General features: G+C 40.5%; 1 protein-coding gene across 5 annotated transcripts in view; it reads left to right on the top strand.

Moving 5' to 3' along the window:
* The first annotated feature begins 1,633 nt into the window (after positions 1–1,633).
* The window catches only part of Phc3 (polyhomeotic homolog 3), a 71,553-nt gene continuing 45,442 nt past the window's right edge, over positions 1,634–27,744 (top strand). For 3 of the 5 annotated variants that reach the window (XM_055625852.1, XM_055625856.1, XM_055625857.1), the window contains exons 1-7: positions 1,634–1,659; positions 4,903–5,065; positions 9,390–9,545; positions 13,117–13,194; positions 18,601–18,759; positions 21,058–21,156; positions 27,415–27,658. In XM_055625852.1, coding sequence (XP_055481827.1) covers positions 1,646–1,659; positions 4,903–5,065; positions 9,390–9,545; positions 13,117–13,194; positions 18,601–18,759; positions 21,058–21,156; positions 27,415–27,658 — 913 coding nt within the window. In that variant the 5' untranslated portion in view covers positions 1,634–1,645. Of the gene's footprint in view, positions 1,660–2,215; positions 2,237–2,292; positions 2,312–4,902; positions 5,066–9,389; positions 9,546–13,116; positions 13,195–18,600; positions 18,760–21,057; positions 21,157–27,414; positions 27,659–27,744 lie in introns of those variants that run through there. The other 2 variants (XM_055625853.1, XM_055625854.1) reach the window with 2 other exon arrangements.

Here is a 27,744-nt window from a genome sequence, read left to right on the forward strand (position 1 = left end):
CAGCAGAGATTTACTTACTCCCTGAATCTGCAAAGCAAAGTCATATTTAGTGTGGATGTCTGCAAAATCTACTCTTCAGATGAAGACTACCTCTGACACACGTCTTTAATGCTTTATAGTCGAGGTTAATTTTTGGCTTCCTTTTTTTGAGACACAGTTTTCTATATTCCAGGCTAGCCTTAATGTTTCTATTGTTAGATCCGAGAAAAAAAAATTTCCACTGTCTGATTCGATTGTCTGATTAAGCTACTTTTATTTAGACTGGCCAGAAGGTTGCCTCAACCTAAGTCAGGATTTCAGAAAGAAGCCCCTCACTGGCTTTTGAGGTCCCTTTTATGGGGAAGGGTTAGGGTTGATACAAAACAGCTATTGAATTTATCCAGCAGGGTATCAAAGCAGATGCTGTGACTCATAATCAAACTTGGGGCAGAGTGCAGGGAATCTTATGGAGGAAGGGGGAGATAGATCTGGAGGGCACAGGAGCTCTACAAAGAGACCAACAGAGCTAAAAAAAAATCTGGGTCCAGGGGCCCTGCAGAGAGTCATGAATCAACCAAGGGCCATGCATGGAGAGGTCCTAGACCCCCTGTTCAGATGTAGCCCATGGGCAGCTCAGTGTCTAAGTGGGTTCCCTAGTAAGAGGAGCAGGGGCTGTCTCTGACATGAACTCAGTGGCAGGCTCTCTGATCACCTCCTCCTGTGGGGTGCCGCCTTGCCAGGCCACAGAGTAAGAGGTTGCAGCCAGTCTTGATGAGACCTGATAGGCTAGGGTCAGATAGTAGGGGAGGAGGAACCTCCCCTATCAAGGGACTAGGGAAGGAGCTTAGGGGGAAAAGAGGGAGGGAGGGTGGGAGGGATTGGGAAGAGATGAGGGAGGAGGTTACAGTCGGGATACAAAGTGAATAAATTGTAATAAATAATAAAAAAAGAAAAACAAAGCAAAACAGCTGTTGAGATAGTTGGCTGTTATCACCTGGACAGAAGAGTAAGGGTCTCAGGGTTCAAGGCTGCCTGTGGGGTAGATAAGTGTTAAGAATACATCATCTGGTAGGAGAGTCATCATAGATATTCAGGAGTTTAGCAAGGCAAAGGAGTGGATATACATCATGGGGTACAAGTTCAGCATAGGCTGAAAAACATGCTTTGCAGGATACACTAGGTTTAGGAAACAGAAACTTATTTAACAGTGTGTAACAATGTGGTTCTTTTACAACATTGTGGCTCTGGTTTTGGTTTCACCCTACGTAGTTCAGGGTGACTTTGAATTACTATTTCTCCTGCCTGCATTTTCCCCACCACACCTGGCTTATGCGGTACTGGGTACTGAACCTGGGACTTCATGCATGCTTCCGCAAATACTCTCTCAACTTCTACGTTTCCAGGTCTACGCCGAGCGTTTTCTACTTTTGTCACAGACTCCGGCCTAAGACAAAGATTCTGAACGATGGAAATACAGGTGGCTGGCAAGGACCACCTACAACAGGGAGGGAACCCCTGGCTGGGTTGGGAGGGAGCCTGACCCTCCCTGGCCTCACACGTGACCTCGCCCCCCGCCCCCCGGGGTAGCGCGGATCCCGCCCCCTCCGCTCCTGCTGGGGGAAGGGGAGGCGCATGCGCGCCCCGTGTTAGTGATGGAGGAGAGAAGATGGCGGAAGCGGAGTGAGTGACTTGCTGGTGACTGCTGTCGTAACCGGGGGTGGGGGGGGGCGAGTGAGGGCAGCGACACGTCCCCCTGAGGCAGCTCTCAGGGCTCCGAGGCTGGCAGTGCAGGGTCGAGGAGAGGCGAGAGCCGCGGCGTGGTGGAGGAGCCCGGCCGGGGGAGGAGGAGGAGCAGGAGGAGGAGGAGAATGGCAGCTCCAGTCAGCCTCCCCTCGGGAGTGCGTATGGCACCGTCCGGTCCCGGGGCCGCGCGGCCCTAAGCTCAGGGCCACCTGAGGGACCCGGGCTTCCGGAGTCTCCCGGGACGCGGGCCCTGGGGCGCTCTTCCGGGGCTGTCATTCCAGCCTGGGCCCCGCCGAGGTGTGACGGGCAGGGCGGGCGCCGCCAGGCCTCCTGCGGGCCCGTCGCCGTCCGGCCCGCTGCGCAGCGGGACCGCGGGGAGCCGGGGGAGCCGGGGGAGGCGGCCGGCCGGACGCCAGCTGCGGCCCGGCGAGGCCGAGGCCCCCTCGGGGCTTGCGCTGCAGCGGCGTGCTGCCTCCCTCCCTGGAGGGCCGCATTCTTGCGTGGCGCTGTGATGGTATGCTCAGTTAGCGACTGGAAACTTAGCAGGCTCCCGGGTAGGCCTCTGCTGTGCCAGAGCTGAACGCTGCAGGTATCTCCGTGCCAAGCCCGTGCGCTTACCAGAAGTGCTCTTTTGTAGCAGGCCTCGAAATGCAGTGCGATGGTGTGGCCGATTGCACTCAGCAATGTCTAGAATTAATGTCTAGGTTCTCTGACCATTTTTGGTTAGTCAGAGCTTCTTGCCCGGCTCCGTTGGGCCTGAGAGCACAGCTGAGCAGAATCAGACTTGAAGGACCAGGGTTTACTCTGGCCTTTGGATGTCATTGGTACATGGTGCAAAAGTAGTTTGATCAAGATTTTACCTTACTGCTGATTGTGTGTAATATGGAGCAGGTACCATAGGATACTGTGGTTTGCTCACTGGAAGGCAATTAAAAAATAGCAAAGTATAAAAATGTACGATTCAAGTTCTAATAAAGGAAGTCAGTGAGAAATCAGTCCCCTCCGTTTTTCCTTTCACTTTTCTCCCTTGAAAATTGGAGATGATAATTCAGGTGTGGTGGGCTGGAGAAACCTGAGTCTCATCGAGGTCAGCCTGAGCTAAATAGTGATACTTTTTTTTTTTTTTTTTTAATAAATGTTTTTGTTACGTTCTTGTCGACAATGGGAATGCCAGTTGACAGCTACTGTGGTTTTAGTTTGTAACAACATGGAAGCCTTTAGAATTGACCTGAGAGGCTTGCATTTATTAAAGTATAAATTTTTTTTTTGGGGGGGGGGTCAGACTTTGTACCACAACATAAATGACATAAGTTTGTAATATTGGAGGGAAAAGATTATAAAGTTTGATACAAAAATGTACTTTACTGGTTGTAATTTTCATTTGCTACTTTATTTCCCTAAGTCGACTTAGGAAATAAAGTAGCAAATGAAAATAACTTACATCCTTACAAAAATCTTTTTTTTTTATTTTCACAAAGAACTGCTCTAAAATTTGAGGGTATAGAATATAATTTATTCACTTTCCTATGTACAACCAGTAAAGTACATTTTTAATTATTTCTTGTGTAGCCCAGGCTGGCCTCTCACTATGTAGCCAAGGATGACCTTCCCTAAGTGCTGGAATTACTTGTGTGTGTGTGTGTGCATGCGTGCGTGTGTGTGTGTGTGTATGTATATGTATGTATGTGTGTGTGCGCGAGAGCGCCACCATACCAGGTTTACTAAGATTTTGTTTTAAATAACCATATAGCAGCTACAGTTAAAGTAGTTTTTAAGGATCTTCTCTGAAATATAGCTAAGAAAAACTCTTGATGGGTGAAGAGGTGGCTCAGCAGTTAGGTGCATCTGTTCTTGCAAAGGACCCAGGTTCAGTTCCCCACACCCACATGGTAGCTCAGTACTGTCCAAAACTCCCCCTATGCATGTACAGGAGCACACAGGCACACACATTTTCTCTCTCACTCTCTCTCTCTCTCTCACATATATTCTTGACATTGCTTAATCCCCTCCCTCTCCCTCAGGTTAATATTCTCTCACTGCCTTCCTTATCTTTTAGGTTCAAATCTATCTTTATATTGGAAAATTTGTTTTCATTCAGTACATTTTTTTTTCCCTCCCCCATTTTCTCTCAGATTCTCCTCTACCTCCCTACCGACCCAACTTTATGTTCCTTTTCTTTTTAAACAAACAAACAAACAAACAAACAAACATAAAACCAAAAAACAAAACCTCAGAAAAATCTGGGCAGTAGGAGGCCCACACCTTTAATCCTAGGCACTCGGATCACTGTGAGTTTGAGGACAGGATAGTCTAAAGAGCGAGTTTCAGTACAGCCAGGCCTTATACAGAGAAACACTGCCTCAAAATAAATAAATAAATGAATGAATGAATGAATGAATGAATAAATAAATAAATAAATGGAATAGAAAAGGGAGAGAGAGCCTCAGAACCCCTCACTCCCCCAAGAAAACCCCACTAAAAACAAAAACAAAAAAAAAAACAAAAAACAAAAAAAAAAAAAAAACAAGCAGGACTGGGCAGTGGTGGCACATGCCTGTAATCCCGCAGCACCCAGGAGGCAGAGGTAGGTGGGTCTCTGTGAGTTTGAGGCCAGCCTGGTCCACTCTGTGAGTTCCAGGACAGCCAGGGCAAAAACAAAACAACAAAATAAATAAGCAAAATACTAATTCTAGATAAAAGTTGTCAAAACAAAGCAAAATGAAGCAAAAAATCCAAAAATACTATTGAGTTTATTTTGTGTTGGCTAACTATTCCTAGTCATGGGACCTGCCCTGAAGTGTGGGTTGATATATCCAGTGACACTCCTTTGGAAAGGTGGTTTTCCCATTGGCAGCGGGTATAAGTTGCAGATAGCTTCTTGTCCAAGTCCACTCCCCCCGTTTTCAAATCTGTCCCTTTTCAATAATGCAGACATAAACTTCAGTCTAGACTTTGTCTCAACTACTGTTGTGAGTCATTTGAATTTGGTTTAGCAGATAATAACTATCAGATGTATTCTGTATCTGAGGGAAGTATGTCTCTGTTCTTTTTGGTGACTGTGTGCTCGGTTTATTTTGTATTAAGGCTTCCTATGAATGGAGACTCTTGACCATTTCTTTGTAGTGAGTATTCATTACAGAGTGCTCATTAGCAATGCTGGTCCTTTGTGTTACACGCCAGATTTAAGGACCACAGCACCGCTATGGATACCGAGCCAAACTCTGGAACGTCCGTGTCAACAACAGCCAGTAGCACCACCACCACCACCATCACCACTTCCTCGTCTCGGATGCAGCAACCACAGATCTCTGTCTACAGTGGCTCAGACCGACATGCTGTTCAGGTATTGCAGCTATAGCATGGGGAGGTTAAGACTGAAGATGGCATGCTCTTTTGTGCCTAAGTCAGCTGTACGTGTTGATTCCGTCCTCAGATAGTAGAATTGTGAAAGTCCAGGCAGGGAGTGTAGCTCAGTGGTTAAGTGCTTGCTACTCTGTGTTTGATTTCTAGTACTACCAAAAATCAAGAAAAAGAAAAAAAAACCCATTAATTTTTAAAACCAATAAATGTTTTGGATACTTGTACTATTGAGAGGGCTTACATTTGTCAATAGGAAGCTTATAAGATTACATGTCAGGAAAATTATAACTGAATGTCTCTAAGAACTGCTACAAGAGTGAAGATATTACCTGTGAGTTATTTAGAATAGCTGCCTTTTTGGCTTATTTTATGTTTTAGTCCAACATATTGACTTACAGAAAACCTTTCACATTCAGGTGTTGTAAGAACAGTAAGCAGGAAGGTAGAGAGTGAAGAGAATAGTTTGAAAGATTTTTAGTGTAGTCACTTAGTTGAGAAAGTAAAGTTGATTCAATTGAACTTTATACCAATAGAGACAATATGGTGTTGTTTTAAAAAAAGCTGAGGGTTGCTGTCTCAGAGGTTCTTTGTTTGAAGTCTGTTTTCATTATCCTCAATATCCATGTGCCCTTGAGTGAAAGACATAATCATCTCCTTCAGTCCCAGGAAACAATAAAGTGCAGCTAGCACTGTGTAGTTTTATCAGTTACTATGAGAATTAAATGAAACATTTACAATGTATGGGAAACATTACAGGTCTCTAATAAATTACAGTAGGGCCTATTGAACAGTTTTTATGTGCCAAGCATTTAATGAATGCTTTCCTTACGTCGATTATTTTATTTAATCCTCACTAGACCTCTATACAGTAAGCATTTTACAAATGGGAAAACCAGTGTTTTAAGTAAGTTAAATGGTATTTCCACACTCACAATGCTGGCAGGTTTTCTAACTTCAGCTTCTGCTGTTAACTACTTTGAGTTCTTGTTCTTCTATATTACCTGCCTTCATTTTTCTAGGATTCCCATTTATTTATTTTTATCTTTTGTATGTTGTTGTTTTGCCTGAATGTATGTCTGAGTGAGGGTGTCAGATCCCCTGGAAAAGGAATTCCTGACAGCTGTGAGTTGCCATGTGGATGCTGGGAATTGAACCCCAGTTCCTCGGGAAGAGCAGCCAGTGCTTTTAATCGCTGAGCCATCTCTCCAGCCAGGATTCTCAACTGTTACAATTGCATTCTTTTTGTTTTTTTGTTTGTGTTTGTTTTTTGAAACAGGGTTTCTCTGTGTAGCCCTGGCTGTTCTGGAACTTCATCTGTAGAACAGTCTGGCCTCGAATTCACAGAGATCCTCCTGCCTCCTCTGGGATTAAAGGCGTGAACCACCACTGTCTGACTTTTTTTTTTTTTGTGCTGGACTTCTTTATAGAGTTTTGTATTCTATTTTAGTTTATTCTTCTAAGTGCAGGGTCAGCATGTTCTCCTGTAATCGCCTTCCTCCCTGTGCTGGGCTGCTCCCTGTGCTCGGCTCTTCCAGGGTGGGTATTCTAGTATGAGGGCTATTTAACTCTGCTGTAGTTTAGAATTTAGTTCTGAAGTCATTGTAGAGAACTGTTGGAACCTCGACAGCCCAGCAGAGATTCAAGTTTGAATGCATAGTGTGCTTCTAGTGTCTGCTTTTTTTCTTTGCGGTGAGTGATACATGGAAGAATATGATATTAGCATACAAACGGTATGATTTTTGACTGTGCCAGTTTTTCATCTTTACTTAGGTGGGATAAATTAATAAATGAAACATCACTAGAGACATTACAAGTGCTGACATGTCTCACAAGAAGCTAAAACTCTAGTTATTATGGCTCATTGCCTCATCTAAAATTTTTCTAAGCCACGTTCATCGAACTAAAGTAGTTTTTTAACTTTCAAGTTTTTTTTTTTTTTTTTTTAGTCACATGGATTTTCTTTAACCTGGTTTTGGTAGAAAAACAAAATAAGAATGGTGTATTGTGCCTTTAGCTTGTGATTTCCGTGCCAGGTATCTGGCAGTGACTAGGAGATCATGCTGACACAGGAAATTTCTATACTGATAGAAATAGGCGTGAAATCAGTTATTCACTTGTTGTTGTTTGAGCTTTTGGAATTTTATTATAGAATTTGAAGATCATATATAGATTTATCTGACCAAAGAGAAACACTGACTTCTGAGTCGTTCAGTGTTTCACCCAGTCTCTTGCTGTGAGGAATCGACTAGGAGTCTGGGAGAAGAGTGGTGAGCAGGAAGTCTGTAGTGGGAGAGAGACAGGAACACATGCAAGTGAACAGCAACTCGTGGAACTGTGAGTGAGGACTCGTGGTGTTAAGTAGACGTTCTGAGTTACCTGTCATGGGTATAACCTTCCTTCTCCATTAGACCTTAAACCCTGTGTACTGCCGAGGGCAGAGGTCTGCACTGCCAGGGGCACGGTGCGGGACCCCTGAATGGATGGAGGGAGGGTTTTTCTGTTGTCTTTTTAGAAATCTTGGCCTCTGTTTAGGCTCAGATTTTACATCTGTTTATAATTGCTATGATTTAAGATTTTTATGAGTTTATTTTAAAAAATTACTCTTACTAGATTGTTTTTTGGATTTCTCTGTGTAAGAGTGTTTTGCCTGACGTATGTATGTGAACCAAGTGCATGTGGGGCCCGCCCCAGAAGAGTGTGTCTAGTCCTCAGAACTGCAGCTATGCATGGTCGTGAGCACCAGGTGGGGCTGGGAACTGAATCCGGGGCCTCTGGAAAAGCGATTATTCTTAACAGCTGGGCCAGCTCTCCAGCCCTATATTTATTTTTTATGTGTGTGTTTTGCTTGCATGTATGTATATGTGTGTACCATGTGCATGCTGCTTGCCTGCAGAGGACAGAAGATGGCTTTAGATGGTCTGGAACTGCCGTTATAGACAGGTGTGAACTGCCACATGGGTGCTAGGGATCATACTCAGGTCTGTAACCCACTCTCCAGCTCTAGACATTTTTAAAATATTCTTCCACCAGAGTCCCAGGAGCTGGCAAGAGAGCTCAGCCCATAAAGGTGTTTGTCTTCCAGCCTGACAGCCTGAGTCTGTCAGAACCCACATGATGGAAGAAGAGAACCAACTCCTAAAAGTATCCTCTGACCACACACATGCCATGGCATACCAGTACACAAATAAATAAATGCTTTTTCAAAAATGATTAAGAGCATTCCTATGTGAAAACAAAGAATTGAATATTTTTTAAAAACTTTAAATTATTGAGTCATTTTCAAAGATTTAAATTTTATATAATGTTTAATATAATATTGCAGGACTTTCAGACACGTAGAAAGGCCAAACCAGTCATCTCTAAAATACTGACCTTGTTATCTCCTTGAGTATTTCAGGAAGTTTACTGAATCTTTTTTTTTTTTTTTTTTCCCCAGAGCTGAGGACCAAACCCAGGGCTTTGCATTTGCTAGGCAAGCGCTCTACCACTGAGCTAAATCCTCAACCCTTCAGGAAGTTTAAGACTAAGTAGTATCCTACTCAAAATGTTGCTCTTCATCTTGTGATGTATTTGGTACTTATTATCCTATAGCTCTATGTGCATTGTGCATTGTGCATCCTATAGCTCACTGTGCATTGTAGAGCACAGTGCTCACTAGGTAGACCTGTAGCAATTTACATTAAATTTAGAATTCAAGTTCATTTTAAAGCTAAAACCCACTTCTTTACCCTTGTCATTTTTATGTACTTGTTAAGACACGTGGCTGGTAGTCATTGCATTTGTCTATGTTACTGTTTGGAATGGCTGCATAGTGAAACTATTCTTTATACATATGCCCTGCCAGCTACCAAGTAGTATACAGAAAGGATGTAAAACTTAAATTCTTCCAGTGTAGGAAGGTTTATTTTCCTAGTCAGTAGTAGTAGTATTCTTTTGGATCTTTGTCTACCCGAAAGTTGTAAATTACTTAAAAATTACCAAATCCATTAAATTGTAAAGTTTTCAACTACTAATGAGAGTTGAGATTTCTTCACATATTTGTCCCATTCCATTTTAGGTGAATGGTAATTTAATTAGTATAATGAGAACATCCTAGGTAAATGTGTCACTAACTTTAATTACATCAAATAGTAAAGTACTTAAAAATAGTAAAAACTGCCACATTTTATACTAAAGCTTCTGGTTAAGTTAATGGTTTATCTGGAGTTATGGTCGAGCCTGTGCTTAGCATGCTTGAGGTCTCGGCAGCAGACAGATGAAGACAAACCAGGATGATGGTTTGACGTGGGCTCTTTCCCTTGTAACAGGTGATTCAGCAGGCCTTGCATCGGCCCCCCAGCTCGACAGCTCACTACCTTCAGCAGATGTACGCGGCTCAGCAACAGCACCTGATGCTGCACACAGCCGCCCTTCAGCAGCAGCATCTGAGCAGCTCCCAGCTCCAGAGTCTTGCTGCTGTCCAGGTGAGCATAAGCAGATAGTCTGTGAAGCCACAGTTTATAGTAGATGATTGCTGTGAGCGTTCTTGAATGTCCTGTGACATTTTCCCTGGAGGAGATGGGTTAGTAGGCTGGTTCACTGGGAGGAGAATAGGTATGTTTGTATGTTGCTCTTTATTTAAGTTGGATAAGTGTTCTATCTATGGTGTTCTTAATCTCCAAAAATTTAGGTACAATATTGAATACTTAAGGATACATGAATTATATTTTTTTAAACCAAAAGTAAGTTTATTTGTTTTCTTATGTAGGTAGTTTATATTTGTTAAAGAATGTAAGGTGGGATAAAAATCCCAGCGGTAGAAGTAGAATTGTTCATTCTTTCTACACTTGTCAGTCCTGCTCTGTAGAGGCGCTTATGTGGCAGCAAACATGTCTGTGTGTGCCTTTCTTTCTAGAATCTGAAAATCAAACCAAACCAAAACATTTTCAGTCTGGTAGGCCGTCTTTAATCCCAGAATGTGGGAGGCACAGGCAGGCAGAGCTCTCTGAGTTTGAGGCCAGCTTGGTTTACAGAGTGAGTTCCAGGACAGCAAGGATTACACAGAAAAACTCTGTCTCAAAAAACAAAACAAAACAAGAAACTACCAAAATATTTTTAAATTAATATTATACAATCTTAACTTTTTGTGATATCTAGTTAATGTTAAATCTCAACAGAAAATAATTTTAATTCGTAGACCCCGAAAAAAACATATTTCTGTAATTCATAGATACCAGCTCTTACTTTTTTTTCTTTCTTTTTTTTTTGGTTTTTTGAGGCAAGATTTTTCTGTGTCACTTTGTAGCCAGGTTGGCCTCAAACTCACAGAGATTGATCTGCCTCTGCCTTCCAGAGTGCTGGGATCACAGGTGTGCGCCACTGTGCCCAGCTTTACTTCTTTTCAATAGTATACTTTTTAATTTATTTCTTTCTTTTCTTTTCTTTTTTTTTTTTTTTTTAAGACACGGTCTTCTTACTATGTGCTCCTGGCTGGCCTCAATCTCATAGAGATCCACCTGCTTCTACCTCCCAAATGCTGAGATTATATGTGTGTTCCACTATGCCAGGCTTCAATAGTGAATCAAAAATAATATGTTAAATAGCAGCTGTGTTTATGATTTGAGGAAATTGAGACCCACTAGCTGTTGGTGTAGCTCAAGTTTCAGCCCTTGCTGTTCTGGAACTCCCTCTCTAGACCAGGTTACTCTCAGACTCGGAGATCTGCCTGCCTCCGCCTCCTGAGTGCTGGGAGCATAGGCGTGCGCCGCCGCCACCACCACCACCACCACCACCACCACCACCACCACCACCACCACCTGACTTCTTTTTCTTTTTTAACCAAATTATTAATGGTTTTGATGTGTTGTCTGTGATCACACATGAGTGTGAGTGTGTATCCATGTGTGCACACGTGGAAACCAGAGCAGGATGGCAGGCATCTTTCTTAGCTATCTTTCTCTGCAGCTCTGCCACCTCCCTGCCTTGAAAATGGTCTCACAGGCACCAGAAGCCCCCTGTTTCATTAGGCTGTAGCTTGCAAGGTCTCCCTGCCTTTTCCTTCATTTCTGGGCTTAAATGAATACGATAGCATGCCTGGCTTTTATGTGAATGCTAGGAGTTCAAATTCAGTGTCTTCAGGCTTACGGAGCAAATAGTCTTACACAGTCATCAGCTCTCAGTTTCATTTTCATAATGATGGAGTAGGAAACTGTACTTCAAAGATAACAGCAGAGTAAGAATGATGCTGAGTTGTTTTTATGGTCTGGAGAATGATCTACCATAGTCATATTATTTATTTTGCTATTTTAGTTTTTCCATACAGGGTATTTCTTGTGTAGCCTTGGCTGTCCTAGAACTCACTCTGTAGACCAGGCTGGCCTCGAACTCACAGAGATCTGCTTATCTCTGCCTCCTGAGTGCTGGATTTTAAGGCATGTGCCATCACTACCTGGCATATTTTTCATTTTGAATGAATGAATCTATTAAGTAGATAGCAAGTGAAAGGGAAAAAAAATAGAAAGAAACACATTATCAAATCAGGTGCTCAAAACAGCCAGCAGTGAAGGCTCTACTGAGGCCGTCAGTTGGTGTTCCTAACAGAGTATCCTGGATGGAGACATGTCCCCTTAGGCAAGGCCTCCAAGTGCCTGTATAAAAACAGCAGAAAAGTAATACCATCCAACCAGGGTCTTGCAGACATCCAGCAGAGACCCAGCTGGGGAAGCCCTGTGAAGGTCACGAGCTGGGCAGTGGATGTGTGCAGTTGGAACAGAGTATTCCTTCTGGTGAGGCTGCCAACTAATATAATGCACAGCAATGTAGAGAGATGATATCTTCATCAAATTGGTGCTTACTACCTCTAACAAAAACCAACAGGAAAATAAGGCAGTTATCTAGAGTTTCCAATTGAGTGTTCTCTGCATGATTGAACTCTACTCACACTCCTTCCCACCAAGGCTGAACTTGTAGCTTTTCTTTTTCTCTTATTTTACTATTTACTTATTTAAAGATGTTATTATTTATTTATATGTATATGTGTGTTTGTATGCACACCTGTATGCTTGTGCCTGTGGAGGACAGAAGAGAGCATTAGATCGCCTGTAGCTGGAGTTACAGGCATTGTGAGCCACTTGCCATGGATGCTGGGAATCCAGCTCTGATCATCTGTAAAAGTAGCTCTCTTTACTACTGAGTCATTATTCCAGACCCACTGCAGGCACTTTTATTTCATGGGATAGACAAAAATAATATCAGGTGGGAATGGCTTATCTTCTAGCTGTTTTCCAAGACACAATGTTTTTATTCTTGGGCTATTTTGTTTCTTTCTTTGCTTTGTGTCACAGAGTTAGTGGGATCCTGCCCATTCCCAGGCAAGGGGTCTCAGTAGACACTTGACAAAATAAACATGCTTGGGGATGAAGTTTGTCCGAGGCAATCCCACTTCTAGTACTAATTAGCTGCTTGGTGAGCTCAGGTAACATATGGCAATTTACCAATATAATATACATTATGAAAGTGCAGCTAATAAAACAAGATTAGGGTCAGTGAGATGACCGGGAGGGTAAAGTACCTGTTGCTAAGCTTGGCAACAAATTTGATGAACTGAGTTTGATCCCTGGGACCTACAAGGTAGAAGTTGTGTTCTGTGAAGCACATGTATGCAGTAACACAATAAATACATACAGAAATGTAAAGTAAGACTAGCCAGGTGGGGAAGGAGAGGGCTTTGTTTTCACCTTTCAGTTTTGTTTTTTCTTTTTAAAGATATGGCCAGGATCAAGCCATGTTGACAATAAAACAATTTGTTTTATACATGGACTTTAGAATTTTTATTGTAGTTTTATATTATGTGGCTCAAGGAAGTGTTTTTTTGTTTTGTTTTTGTTTTGTGTTTTTTTCCTCCCTTGCCATGTTTTCTGTAGACAGTCAAGCACTCAAAACAGAAAGGAGCTAAAGATGTTTGACACAACTAGCTGTTTCTATCAAGGTTCTGATAGCTCAAGGAAGTTTTTAGCTTAATGGTTTTTACATATTACAATAGTTTTATTATTTTAGGCAAGTTTGTCCAGCGGAAGACCATCTACATCCCCAACAGGAAGTGTCACACAACAGTCAAGCATGTCCCAGACATCTGTAAGTACCCTAAACTTTCTCCTGAATTTAACATTTCTAATTGTTGTTTTCCAAAATTAAACTTGTTATCACGAAGCTGCTATTAGTTAATGAGTTCCTAGAAATTGTAAAGTTGGAGAATTAAATTTTTAAATATATGAGGTTTTTTAAAAGAAAGGCTGATTTTTACATTTATTATGTTTATGTGTTTATCTGTGCAGGAATATTTGTTTGTATATGTAGATGTCTAAGGAGGCTGGAGACATCGGAGTTAAGTTATAACTTAAGAGTTATAGTTACAGGCTACTGTAACTATATGTATTCCTATCAGTTGAAATCCTCTAATCCAACACTAATCCTCTGCAAGAAAGTACATCCTTAGTCATGGAATTGTCTCTAGCTCTTGAAAATCCGAGTATATTCTTACACATTTTTCTCATTGATTATATCTGGTGTCTTGTGAGTCTCACTTCTTTCAGTTTTAAGAATTTATTGGAAGCCTGAAGTACTGAAAAACATGTTATCTTTGAAGGACTAAAAAGCACTAAAGTAGACACACACACACACATGCACACATACACAAGAGAAAAAAAAGATTCTTTTGAGTGTTTTGTAGTTTGGAACAAATTTCTAAGAATCCATTTGAGATAGGGGTAATTTATTTTGAGAAAGGAGTAAAAGAAAGCACTTTTTTTGTATTACGCATATGTGGTAGTTTGAATAGTAATGGCCACTATAGACTCATGTGTTTGAATGCTTGGCCCATAGGGAGTGGCACTATTAGGGGGTGTGGCCTTGTTGAAGTAGGTGTGGTTTTGTTGGAGGAAGTATGTCACTGTGGAGCTGGGCTTTGAGGGTTCATACATGCTCAAGCTAGGCCTAGTGTGGCACACAGTTCCTCCATGCTGCCTGGGGATCAAGATGTAGCACTCTCAGCTCTCTCTCCAGCACCATGTCTGCCTGTACAGCTCCATACTTCCCACCATGATGATAATGGTCTAAACCTCTGAGACTATAAGTCAGCCCTAATTAAATGTTTTCCTTTATAAGAGTTGCCATGGTCATGGTATTTCTTTATAGCAATAGAAGACCTAACTAAGACAGCATATAGCCTAGGAAATGTGAACTATTTCTTGGAATAAAAAAAAAAAAATCTATATAGACATGTTAGCAAATGTCAGCTTTTTGGTTTGATATAATTTCAAATTAAAACAGTAATAAAAAATTTCTGTATACTATCTATTCAGGTTCACCAATTTTGTTTGTGTACACAACATTGTCTTTTAAGTTTAATTGGTACAGTGCAGGTTATTCTTAACTTTTTAAGCAAAAATATTATGGGCCAGATAGTTCTCTGTTGTCAGGGGCTGTCAGAGGCATTTCAGGAGGCAGCATCCCTACTGTCTACAGCTAGATAACAGCAGCAGCTGTGCTTCCTCCTTTCCAAGAGCAACTGAATACGGCTCTTGGTTGACAAGCTGCAGTTGAAAACCACTGAGTTTTCCTAAGAAAGTCCTTGTAATTAATTATTCTTTTCTGGTCCAAGGTGGTTTTATGGAGTTGAAGATGAAGTTGCATTTACCTAAACTGTCTGTCTGTCTGTCTACCTATCCATCCATCTATCCATCCATCCATCCATCCATCCATCCATCCATCCATCCATCCATCCATCTATCGTCTGTCATGTTTGGTTCTAACCTACTTCACTGGGCTATCTAGTCTCAGGTTTCTGGTCATCCAGGCAGTGTAGGTCATGAGTTCCCTCTTGTGGCATCAGCTCAATTTAAACCAGACATTGGTTGGCCATTTCAACAAGTTTTATACATCTTGCAGGCAGGCCTGATGGTTGGTCAAAGATTTTGTGGGTGGGATGGTATCCACCTGCAGAGTACCTTCCCATGCCAAAAAGACTAGAAAGTAGTGGTGAAGTCTCTATGCAGGCACCAGCTCAACCTCTGTATACTCATTGAGCTGTGTAGATGTTGTCTCTGGCAATGAGGCCCCACTATCAGTTTTGGAAAGCAACCCTCTATTTTAGTATTAGCCTGGGTTGTTTAAGGATCTTCATGAGACCCCTCAGACAAAACTCCACTGAGAACGCAACCCAGTCCCACTGTTAGTATTTATATAAAAATGCCATGCACACAACAGATCTCATGAAAACGTTTACTTGGGGTGAGGGAGCAGAAGAGTGTTAGGGCTTGAGTAAGCCATGAAGGAAGCGAGACAGAGACAGAGAGAAAGAGAGATGGGGGAAAGGGGACCCCAACAGAGAAAAGGGAGATAGCAAGAGAGGAGAGAGAGCAAGAGAAAGAGGTAAGTGCTAGAGAGGGAGGTGAGAGGCATAAGAGGCAGGGGTCCATTTATAGCTCTTGCGTGACTGAACCTTGTCTACCCCACACACCTGGCAGGCAACATATGATATCATAGGTTACTAGGCAACCAAGAAGCTGGCTACCTAAGTGCTAACACCCACTACTGGAAGCCTTACTGGCTACAAAAGATGGCCAGTTCAGACTCCCTATCCTCCATTATTATGTGTCCTCACTAGGGTCACTCTTAGAGATTACAGAAACTTTCCACTACACTAGGTTTTCACACTGGACCCCCAAATGCCCCCTATTCCAGCTGTCTCTTTCCGTACTCTCTCCCTTCCTCCCTCCCTCCCCATCTGATCCCTCCTGCTCCTGTCCCCTCCCTCAAACCTGTTTGGTGGGACATTTTCTGAAGTTTTACATGTAGTGAGACAGTGGTAATAAACCTGAACATTTCTATTTCATACCTTTTATAATTTTGTATTGAATAATTATAGGAATTTTGAAAACAAGGGTGATTGTTTTCAGAATTTCAGCTAGTAAGCCTGAAAGTGCAGCTTGATCATAGAGTACTTGCCTAGCATGCCAGACTGCAAAGACTGAAAGTAAATACCTACTTCATTACCAAACAGAAACAGAGGAGCAGTAGCAAGCGTTAGAACTGGGGTTGGGCAGGAAGCCATGACGTGCTAAAAGGACAAAAGTCACCCTTGACTGGCCCCAGTAATGGATTGTGTGAGCCACCTAACAAAGACTTGTTTCAGGTGCTGCTTTGAAGAAACGGAACACTAAGTAAAAATAGAAAACCAATTCCAGATTTATTAGAAAGTTAACAGATTAAAATTTAAAGAAAATCCACACAAATCCGAGAACTGAATAATTCATTGGAAAAAAAAAAAACCACCAAAATAGCATTAAGAGCAAAACTAACCAGGCAAAACAAGAATCTGTGGACTTCAAAGACAGAATACTTCAAAATACAGCCTCTCGGTAGCCTGTGATCTCCAGGAATGGCGGTGGTTGTAGCTGATGCAGCACAGGGAAGCCTTTGCCCCCATCTCTGATGCTGAGGTTTGGATGGAGCTAAAGGCTTTGCAGTCAACTGCCAGTGATTTGGGCCAAGATGCCAGTTTATCTCATAGAGGCCGTGAGTCCCTATCTAGTGCAAGGGCAAGTTCAAAGACTTAGTCCAAGGGTACCAACCTAGAATTTGGGGCTGGTAGGATGTGACTAGGGCTGGGCTTTGCTTTTGCAGGGAAAGGACTTTCCTTCCAGCTGACAATGTTGCTCTTGTGTTGTGCTGCTTGGGGCTGGGGGAGGGGTAGCAGGGTTCCTCCTACTCTCCTCAACAGCATCTTTTCTTGCTGTGCTACAACCGTCTCCTGTTCTCTAACCTGGTATGTGTGGGTCTCATGAAGGGAATTTCACGTTTAGATACTTTAAGTTGATATTTTCTCTGGTGGAAGGTTGCTGGAGAGCTCTGCTTCACCATTTTGTTCATCAAATGTTAATGTATCAGATTGTATTAAAGGGCTATGCAGGGAGTGTGAATGAGGATTTTATACCCACACATGGTAAATGCCTGAAATTTTGGTTCTTAACAGGTGTCTCCCTCTACCCTTCCAGTTTGTCAGGGCAGGTATAACAGCTTCCTAGTTGCTTCTCAGAATATGTAAGTGGAGCCTTTTACATACTGATCAGCCCTTTTCAGGATCTTGTCTCAAAATAGGGATTTCCCTTCCAGCTTTAGCATGTAACAACAGGTCAGCTATCTGTTAGGACCTTCTATCTCTTAGGCACAGCATACCTAGAGTTGCCTCAGTGCCAGTTGTTGCTGCATGTCTGGATGTGAATTTCTCACTGAGCCCTGCACACTTCCCTCCCCTGCTCCTTTGTTTACTTTAAAACTCCATTTCATTTTCATATCGATTGAACATTTGAGAGTGTCTTTGAGCACGTGGATGTGTATTCACTTCTGGACCAGAGGTCTAAAACTTCTTAATTTTATTTTCTGCTTTGTTACACAAAAAAGGATTTAAGGTGAGGTTGAGTTATATTCTCTGTTTGAAATTTAAGAATGAATGATACATGAACATGATTATGGATTGGAAAGATGAAAAAGGGTTTAAGTATCTCTCTCTCTCCCTGTTTACCTACTCCTTTTCATTTTTCCTTCACAGTTGTCAAGCAAGTTGCCAGTTTCTAATGTATTTCTAGGGATTTACTAGACTACACTGATCTTTACTGTTTTGAGCTAGGCTCGTACTATATAGTACAGCTGTTCAGCAACTACAAGTGTAGCCCAGCTCAGACTCACCTGGAACAAACAGTCTTTCTCCCTCAGCCTTTCTAGTACTTAAAGTATAGGCTTGTGCCCTCGTTCAGCCACATATTAATTTTCTTTTCTTTTTTTTTTTTTTTTTGTTTAGACCAGATTTCATGTACCCCACATTTGCCTAGAACCTACTTAGTAGCCCAGGGTTGGCTTTTAACCCATGAACCTTCTTCTTCAGCCTTCTAAGTGCTGGGTTACACGAGTCACTATATCTGCTTTCTAATTAATTCTTAGGCTTTAAGTGTTTATATACTAATTTTGTAGCCAATATTCAGGACTTTTCCATCTGTTTGACAGGTAGAAATTTTATTTTCTTCTGCTTTAACAGCTTTTAAGTTAAAACATTCTACTAGTTTTATGTTACTTGCATAATGTTTATATATGAAGAGATTTTTGTATTTTGATTTTTATTCATGTCAGAAGCTCTTTGAAATGTGACAGTGTGATAAAATAATGTATTAAAGTTAGAATTTTGAAGTTATTTACTCGGTGAAATATTAAAATAATTGAACATTACCTCTAATTTGGGGAGGTAGTAGTTATGACATTTTAAGATGCTACAAGTCTTACTGAAATGTGGATATGTTCAAGAGTTGTTCCAGTTACTAAGCAGTCTCTGCTGTTTTTGCTTATATGCAAACAGTAGCCCAAAGTGAAAGGTTCTGTCAAAGGTCAAAGCCTCTCTTTGAGGTTTCCACTATTGTCTACCTAGCTTCAGCTTGGTAAAATTGAGGAACACAGAGGCAAACATATGACCTATTATGTTTTCTATCTTAGATTAACCTTTCCACTTCTCCTACACCTGCTCAGCTGATGAATCGTTCCCAGACTTCCAGTTCTACCAGCGGCAGTATTACCCAACAGACTATGTTGCTAGGGAGTACCTCTCCAACGTTAACGGCCAGCCAAGCTCAAATGTATCTCCGAGCTCAAATGGTAAGATGCAAGATACCAGCTTTACAGTGTCTAAGGACTGGAGAGTTCAAATTTTTCTGGAGTTGATGCAATGAAGCATTTTTAATATTTAAGTTACTTAACAAGTGTGTATGAGTGGTGCATATGCTTAACCTTTGTACATTTATAAATGCACATAAAAATTCCACCTTGAATTAGTAGGCCTTTTGGTAAAAATAGTTTTTAATACTGAGTTACCAATTTTAAGAACTTTTAAAAATATTTTGACATCTCCACAATTGAAGAGCTCTCAATAATTGATGCCATCTTATGGTTTTAGTACCTATGGTACTAAATGATATAAAATCATTTATTGGGCTGACATCAAAGATTTGAGGAAATAGTTGGAAATATTAAAAACTTAGTTTTTAACTATAAAATTTTGTCCTAGGACCTTCTTAAATCTGGATTGGAGTTCTGATAGTTTTCCAGGTAGTTTATAGCTTTGATTGTTATCGTCTCAAATTCTGTAATGATGTATTCTTATGTGTTCTTCAATTTCATTATTAATATAGATATGTTAACTGATTATTCTATAATTAGGTACTTACTGATTTCCTGATTCAATTGTTGAACTTTTAGAGGAATGTAGACATTGGCTGGCACAATTTGTACAAAGTTAGACAAGTTATATGTGTTTTTACTTATTTAAGCTGTATATGTATATTTAGTAAGTTAATTGTACAGTACTAAAGATTGAACCCAGGGCTTCATGCATACTACACAGGCATCCTATCAATACCCAACATCTTCAGTCTCCTTAATATGCAGATTTCTGATCAGTGAACTGGATATATATCTGATCCCAGTTCTTCATTTAAAATTGGAAAGTAAGTTTCCAGTCATATTTCTGGCACAAATGATGTAGAGTAGACTCCACCTTTCTCTTCTGGATTACTTCTCTTCCATAAAACTGTCTTTAATAATGTGATTTAAGATTAGTCTCAACCATTTGAAAAAAAAATTTTATGATTTTGACCTTTAAGGTGGGCAGTTTATATAGTTCAATCTAATGGAATATCTTCCTTTTGGGGTGGAGTGCTTTGAGGCTGTATGCACTGAAAATAAAATTTGTTGATGAATTTACTTAGGTTCAGTAAGTGAATAAAGAATTAAGATATAAAAGTTTTAGAGGAAAAGAAGGCTCAGAAAAGGTTGGGGTTGAATAGAATTGGGCATAGTGAGTATGATCATTATGTATATACATACTTGAAAATCACAATGAAACCTAGTATTATATATTTAATACATACTAGTAAAAGTTCAAGATTAGAAAATATCCCTAATTGATCATTTTACTTTAAATAACAGTAAGGTAATGAGTAATTCTTGAAATGACATTAAAATAGAATATCTACACACTTTTTGAAACCTATCATAATTTACTAAATTTAGTTAGATTAAGTAGATTGTTTTAGAAATTAATGGAACTTTTTGATATTAAAAGTTTGAAGCAAGGGGGCTGGAGAGATGGCTTAGGAGTTAAGAACACTGTATGCTCTTCCAGAGGTCCTGCGTTCAATTCCCAGCAACCACATGGTGGCTGACAACCACCTATAATGGAATCTGATGCTCTTTTCTGTCATGTAGGCATACATGTAGATAAAGTGCTCATTTGTATAAATAAATAAATCTTAAAAAAAAAAACAAAGTTTGAAACAAGGTGGTGATGTGTAGATTTTGTTTTTCTCTTATTTGCTGTTGTTGGTGGGAAGACTTTTTGTTGCTCTGTTTTGTTGCTCTGGCATTTACATTTAGAACATGAAGAGCAACCTTCCTTTGTCTGGTAGGTAGATCCCCTGTAGCTGAGAAGCAGTGCGGTAAAGTATGTGGTATTGGTATCTGTATGGACTAAAGAGCTCTTTTGGTGTTTTTTTTTCCCCTGTTTTTTTTTTTTTTTTTTTTTTTACCAAAAATGAATCTATATCCTAATGTAGTTTTATTTTTACTTTCCATTTTAAGAATCCTGGGATAGTAAGTTTTATTGGGAACAAAATTTGGATTGAGTGTTTCCTAATACCAAAACACTTTTTTTTTTTTTTGAGTGGATTTTACCCCCTACTCTCAGAATTGTGAGCTGTTTCAAAGCTGTGATGACTTTTTTGAGCTCTGTGATCACAACCTTCTCTTTGTCATGTGAAGCGTTTTGCTTAGGAGGTAGTCCTAACTGCCATTGTCTCTCTGTCACAAAGTTCAGTCGCTTGCCTGCTTGCTTACACATTGTGTGTGGGACATGTTCTTTAGTCTCAGGGTGTTATTTTTGGTTTTCTGTCTGTACAGCTGATTTTCACACCCGCTACCACTGTGGCTGCTGTACAGTCTGACATTCCTGTTGTCTCGTCGCCATCGTCATCTTCCTGTCAGTCTGCAGCTACTCAGGTGAGACTGTCTAGCTTCACAGTGTGGTCCTGGAGGTCTGGATCTCAGTGTAAAGATGGGCACTGCACTGCATTCGAGTTTCAGCTTGTCTGCTTTGGGGTGCACTGCCATGCCTTTGTGGTGGAGTTCATAAAATATCGAGAACTTCAAGAATGTACTTGTTTTGTGGAAACAATAATATAATTAAGCGTAGATTTAGGTTACTAGGTGATCATCAAGGTTTTGTAATGACATTGTATTTTTAGTTTCATTATATACCAGATTTCTTTTTTTGCATGAATTATATTCTTTTTTTGTAGATTTCCTTTGCAAGGAGTTACATAATAGACAAATCAAAGTGGATGATAGCTTTAAGTTTAAAAAAAGAATTAAATTGGCAAACTTTAAGTTAAAAACTTAAGTAGAGTATTACTTTATTTGATACTATGGAAAAAATGAACTTTACCTTCTCTTTTATTCACAAAAATATGCTAAAAGTAGAATGTAAGCCTAAAGGTTAAAAAAAAAAAATTAACTTTCTAGGATAAACAGGACAGCATCTTTGCAAGTCTGGGGTAGGCAAGGCTTTCTTAGAAACAAAAATAAATTGGACTTTATTAAAACTAAAAATTATTCTTTAAAGAATCATTTCAAAAATGAATACCCAGGTTACAGGCTGAGAAAAACTATTCACAATATGTGTATCTGACCAAAGATTGTACCTAGAATATTTTTTAAAATGCCTATAGTTTAGTAATTGATTATAATTATAAGGTCAGTTTGGACAAAAGATTTGAAGCGATAGTTCACAAAAGAACTATGTAGGTATATGCCTTTAATCCCAGTATGTAGGAAGTAGAGGCAAGTATATCTCTATGAGTTTGAGGCCAACCTGGTCTTATATAGTGAATTTCAGAAGAGCCAGAACTACAGAGTGAGACTCTCTTCAACAACAACAACCTAAACAAAGAAAATATATAAAAGGTGAATGAACACAGGAAAAAAATGTTCAGCATCATACATCATTACAGATGTATAAACCAGGGCCATAATGAACATCATTATACACTCAGCTGGACGGCTGAAATGAAGACTGTGGATACTGCAGTAGTTTATGATAGCTAAGTAGTCTTTAACTGCCAAACGTGTAAACAGATGGTGCTATGTTCACACAGTAGAATAGCGCTCCATGGTGAAAAGAGCAGATCACTGACATGTCTTACAGATATGGCTAGCAAACGAAGCTAGACACAATACATACATCCTCTGTGATTCTGCACTTTTTTTGTTTTTAAGATTTGTTTTTTATACAACATTCTGCCTGTACACCAGATCTTACTATAGATGGTTATGAGCCACCAAGTAATTGCTGGGAATTGAACTCAAGACCTTTGGAAGAACAGCGAGTGTTCTTAACCTCTGAGCCATCTCTCTAGCCCTGATTCTGTACTTTTTTAAGTTCCAGAATAAGGAAAAGTCTTCATAATGATAAAGCTAGACTAATGGTACCTGGGGCAGAGGTGGGAAAAACTGACTAGGAGGGAAGTTTTGTGTATTGTTTGGGATAGTGGTTATATGCTGTATTCCTCCTGTCAAAATTCATGGAACATGCACCTATTATAAGTGATACCTCAGTAAAAACTATTTAGATTCAGTTAGCTTTAAGTTACAAAAATTGAGTAGACTGTTACTTTATGATGCTATTTTAGGACTTCATGGCAGTCATTCATAAATTGGGTCATCTTTGATTTTTTATTTAATTAAATATTTTAAAATATCTTTTGTTTGTTTTGGGGTGTGTTTTCAGTTTTCTTTTTGAGATAGAGTTTTTCTGTGTGGCCTTGGCCTGCCTGGTACTTGATGTATGTACTAGGCCTTGAACTTGAGGCGATGTTCTTGTCTTAGCTAAGTCTGTGCTGGGATTACAGGAGTTAGTCACCATGCCGGGTGCATTTCATTTTTCATTTCATACTTCAGTCTTCTGGTAAAATGTAAGAAATGAGATAGTAATAATATTCTTTGACTTTTTTTATAGACCCTCTTTGTGTGTTAATGTACTTAATAATAAGACTAAGTTTCATATGTGAATAATAATAAGAGTGTGGTCAGGTAAACTCAGGGTTTTCCCAACTGGCTCCCTGGCCCTTTGTGGCCCCTTAGGAGTGGATGTTAGCTAGGCCTCAATAAATGCCAAGCTCCAGTTTCCCGTGTAGCTCAGTTGCTACAAGAGGCAAACGAGGCAGCCAGGAACTGCTTAGCACAGCACCTGCCACAGATCGAGATATCATATCTACTGATTATTGATTTACTTGACATTGTGTAAATCACACATTTGGTTCTTAGCTTTCAAGAAGTTAGAAACAAAGAGAGGAACGTAACCATTTAAATGATTTATAGTTTCCATGCTAAACCAGTAACTTAGGAGACTGGCTCTGCTTAACAAGGTCTGGAACACATTTGCTTATCAGTTTTTCATGGTGAAAACATTCTTACAAGTCTTTAGTTCACCTGGTCTTCTGGTGCAGTTGGATGTGGCCTCTCCGTATGGCTCTGTGGGGGGTTGATTTAGTTAAGGCTTTCAGGGGAACTAGAATAGGGTGATCCTTAGGCGTCTCTCTGCGAATGCTCTGCTAGGCAGTGAGTGAGGCTAGCAGCCGTTGGTAGGTGCTGCGGACCCAGTGAAGATGTAATTTCAGGTTCAGGACTATTGGTTTTGAAATTCAGTATATCAGCTAATTTTTCCTCAGTTAAAAAAATATATGTTTTTTCAGGCACAGTCTCACTCTGAACCTCTAGCTGATCTGGAAGGATGTATAGATCAGGCTGGCCTCAAATTGACAGAGATCCACCTGTGACTCTTCTGGAGTGCTGAGATTAAAGGTGTGTGCCACTATGAATGGCACAAAGAGTATGTTTGTAGAAGAGTAAAAAATCCTACTTATCAACAGGCAGTCTGGGGAATGCTGATTTGAGGAGAAATCAAGTCTTTGGACTGAAAATCTGGGAACTCTACTGTGAACAGCAGGACTTGTGTGCAAACGGAGGCTACTGTTATCATGTATGCAGTTTTTGAGTCAAGTTAAATGACTTGGAGACTATTTTGGCAGTGATATGTTCATTATATATCATAAATTATCAGAGTGAAGTTAGCATATATACCTCATGCACAATGTCAGAAAGTTTTCATAATACCATAGGCTTGGTTCAGGGGAAATGAAAGTTAAAGCCAGGATCTTAGGATGGATTTTCTTTCCTTAAAAGTGATAGTGCCAAGAAGAACTTAATATGTGTCTTTCCAGCAGTAAATAAATATTGTCTTTGGTGCTTTGTTTTTTGTGTGTAATTTATTTACATCAAGTTGATGTTTGAGTGAAAATGAAAGCAGGTTAAAGTCTAAAAGCTCATATTGAACACATCATACTTATCTATGGAGACACATACATTGCCTTCTAGGATTCCAGAAAGCAGCAAAAGCATTATAGAAGTGGATGTGGTACAGAGTTAGGGTTCATTGTGTCAAGTCTTCACTTACTGTTCACATGGTTTTCATTCTGAAGGAGTCACTCAAGTTTTTCAGGGTATTCTTGGTTGTCACTATTATATGGCTTACTGCATGGGCCCTCTGTGGAAAATGTTATGTTCTTTATTGTGTAGCTCTTCCTTGGAGAGTGTGTTTGTTTGTTTGTTTGTTTGTTTATGGAGGCAGGTTCTTGTGTGGCCAATACTGGATTGGAATTAACTATGTATTTTAGACTGGCCTTTGACTTGTTTATGATCCTGCTGCTTCTGCTTCCTTTGTGCTAGGATTATAGGCCTATGCAACTATCCATGATAGAGTTTTTTTGTTTTTTTGTTTGTTTGTTTGTTTTCTCCTGCCATACTGAATATGGAACCCAGGGCCTTTTACATACTAGGTAAATGTTCTCCCACCTAGCTACATCCCTGTCCTTCCTGAGATATTTCAATGTGCCTCCACCAAGATACATGATGAACTTTGTTAGTGTGGATAGATTTTAGTGTTAGCATAAGAGCTCTAAGTGGAGCCAAATAACCTTTCAAATAGATATATGAGATATATTTCAAAATCAGATGTAAGAGACTATCCCAGACTCAGGAAGCTTAGAGTGTTCGTAGTTCTGAACTACTAGGGTGGAAGTGTCAGTGCTGAAGATGAGAGCCTATTAGCCAGAGTCTCATCTCCCCATTTCAGAGATGTGTGTGTTAGTAATACAAAGACAGGATGAACATTATGCTATAGGCCACTTGTATTCTGTGGAAGCATCCTGGAATGGAGGAAGGAAAATTCTCACAAAGGACTTCAGGAAGCTCTTCTGAAAGAGGGAAGGAGGGTTATTGTGCTTGGAATAATGGCTTGAGAAGGAATGTGTTTAGGTGAGAAGAACCAGAACAGAGGCGCCAAATGAAGAAAGTACAGGGTGTACTTATGGAACAGTGAGAGCAGTTTGTCAGGAATATAAGAATTACAATGGAGAAGAGAAAATGGATTCAGTGTGGTTTGGGCCTACATTTTGAGTGGCAACCCAAGGAATACAGTACTTTTTACTTTTTGCATGAAACTTTGATACTAATGGTTATTAATATGTGTTGTTGTACAATAGGAAATATGTGAGGAAAATCTGAGAAGATGCTCAATATGATCTCACTTAGAAATTTTGTCCCGTTGTTGTATTAATCAGTTTTTGTCTCTATGACAAATGACCTAGGAGAAACAGTTTAAAAAGGAGGAAAGTTTATTTTTGGCCCATGATTTCAGTTCACAGTTCCTTGCTGTTTTTTCTGGGCCATAGAAGCAGAGCATCTTGGCAGGAATGTGTGGGCCATAGAGGCAGAGCACATGGCAGGAAGTGTGTGGTAGAGCCAACTTGCTTACTTCTTGGCAGACAGGCAGAGAAGGGAGCAAGAAGGGACCAGGGTCCCAAATCTCCTTCAAAGATAGCCCATAGTGACCACCTTCCTCCAGCTACTTCCCTCTTCTATAGATCTACCACCTTCTAATAGTCTATTTAGATTATAAGTTAATTTGCTAATTAAACCATTCATGGAGGCAGAGTACTCATCTGCCAGTTCTCAAAGGGGCTACTTCTGAGCACTACTTGTGTATGGAACCAAACCTTCAATATATGTATCTTTGGGGGGGCAGTATGGGGAGGTACTTCATTTTCATTTTTTTTGTTGTTGTTTTGTTTTCTAGACAGGGTTGAACTATGTAGCCTTGGCTGTCCAGGACTCACTTTGTAGACCAGGCTGCTCTCAAACTCACAGTGATTTGCCTGCCTCTGCCTCGCCAAGTGCTGGGATTACAGGCATGTGCCTGGTGATTTTCACAAACTAACAGTAGCTAAAGAATTGATTGAAACTTGTCTGGCATGAACATTTCTCTGCCTTATGTTGACACTGTTTTGGCATTTGGTCAGGGAGTATAGTCTTGAGTACCAGCTAAGGTATGTTGTAGAGTCAGCACACTGAGACTGAAGAAGTTAGAACTCAGCAGCATGTCATTCGCTTCATAGCATTGGAGCCTCCTTTGATCCTGTTAAGGTCATTCCTAGCACCAACTGTATTTGGTTCACATTCCAGATAAGAAGCTATGCAGCTTTTGGGGAGGCATATTCTGCTTTGCTGTTTGGAAAGGTATTCGTTCAAGTGAAATGAAGTAGGATAATCCTGTCATTTATAGGGTTTAGAATGGCCCCAGTTTATGAAGGACACCACCAGACCCATTTCAGAGCTATGTATAATGTCAGCTCAAAAACCCAGTTCTCAAAGGCAATGAGTGGTCAGTAGCACAATTTAAATTTTAAGTTTTCTTAAAAGTACTTCTCCTGAGTATCGCAGTGGAGTAAATGGTTAGATGACTCAGTTGTCTGGCAGCTCTACTCCCCTACGCGTTTAGAGTCAGTCACTTTCAACGCAGTGTGTTCCAGAGCCACTTCCTTATATTTATAGTTTATTTGCCACCAACCTTCCCCTCTCAGTGCTTGTCTGTTTTCATTTAGTTCCTCATGTTTCTCCCGTCCTCCCTCTTCTTCACTCACAGGTACCCCATACCTGTCCAGTATAGCCTGTAACCCTGAGCATAACATCTAAGATGTGCTCGCGTAGACTGCGGTTCTCCTTTCCTGAAGGAGTAGTTGGCTGTCTCAGGAGCTTGAACCTCTTTGTGTAGGAGGCACAGTATCAGTTGCTGTTATTGTAATGATTGCTGTATCAGCTAAGGCCAGCTGTTTTCATCTTTACTTTCTGTTATGTGGTTCTTAGGTTCAGAACTTAACATTACGCAGCCAGAAGCTGGGTGTCTTATCTAGCTCACAGAATGGCCCACCAAAAAGCACTGGTCAAACTCAGTCGCTGACAATTTGCCATAATAAGACAACAGTGACCAGCTCTAAAGTCAGCCAACGAGACCCTTCTCCAGAGAGCAAGAAGGGAGGAAGCCCAAGTCTGGAATCTCGAAGCACAGCTGTCACTCGAACATCAAGCATTCACCAATTAATAGCACCAGGTGGGATATGTCTCAATGTTTTCTTAGCAGACCACAAAACAGAGGGTGTCCACTACTTGAATAAGAGTGACAATATGAAGACTTTT

The sequence above is a fragment of the Psammomys obesus genome, unplaced genomic scaffold, assembly GCF_907164565.1.
Source record: "Psammomys obesus unplaced genomic scaffold, mPsaObe1.curated_primary_1811, whole genome shotgun sequence".
In the NCBI taxonomy this organism is placed as follows: Eukaryota; Metazoa; Chordata; class Mammalia; order Rodentia; family Muridae; genus Psammomys; species Psammomys obesus.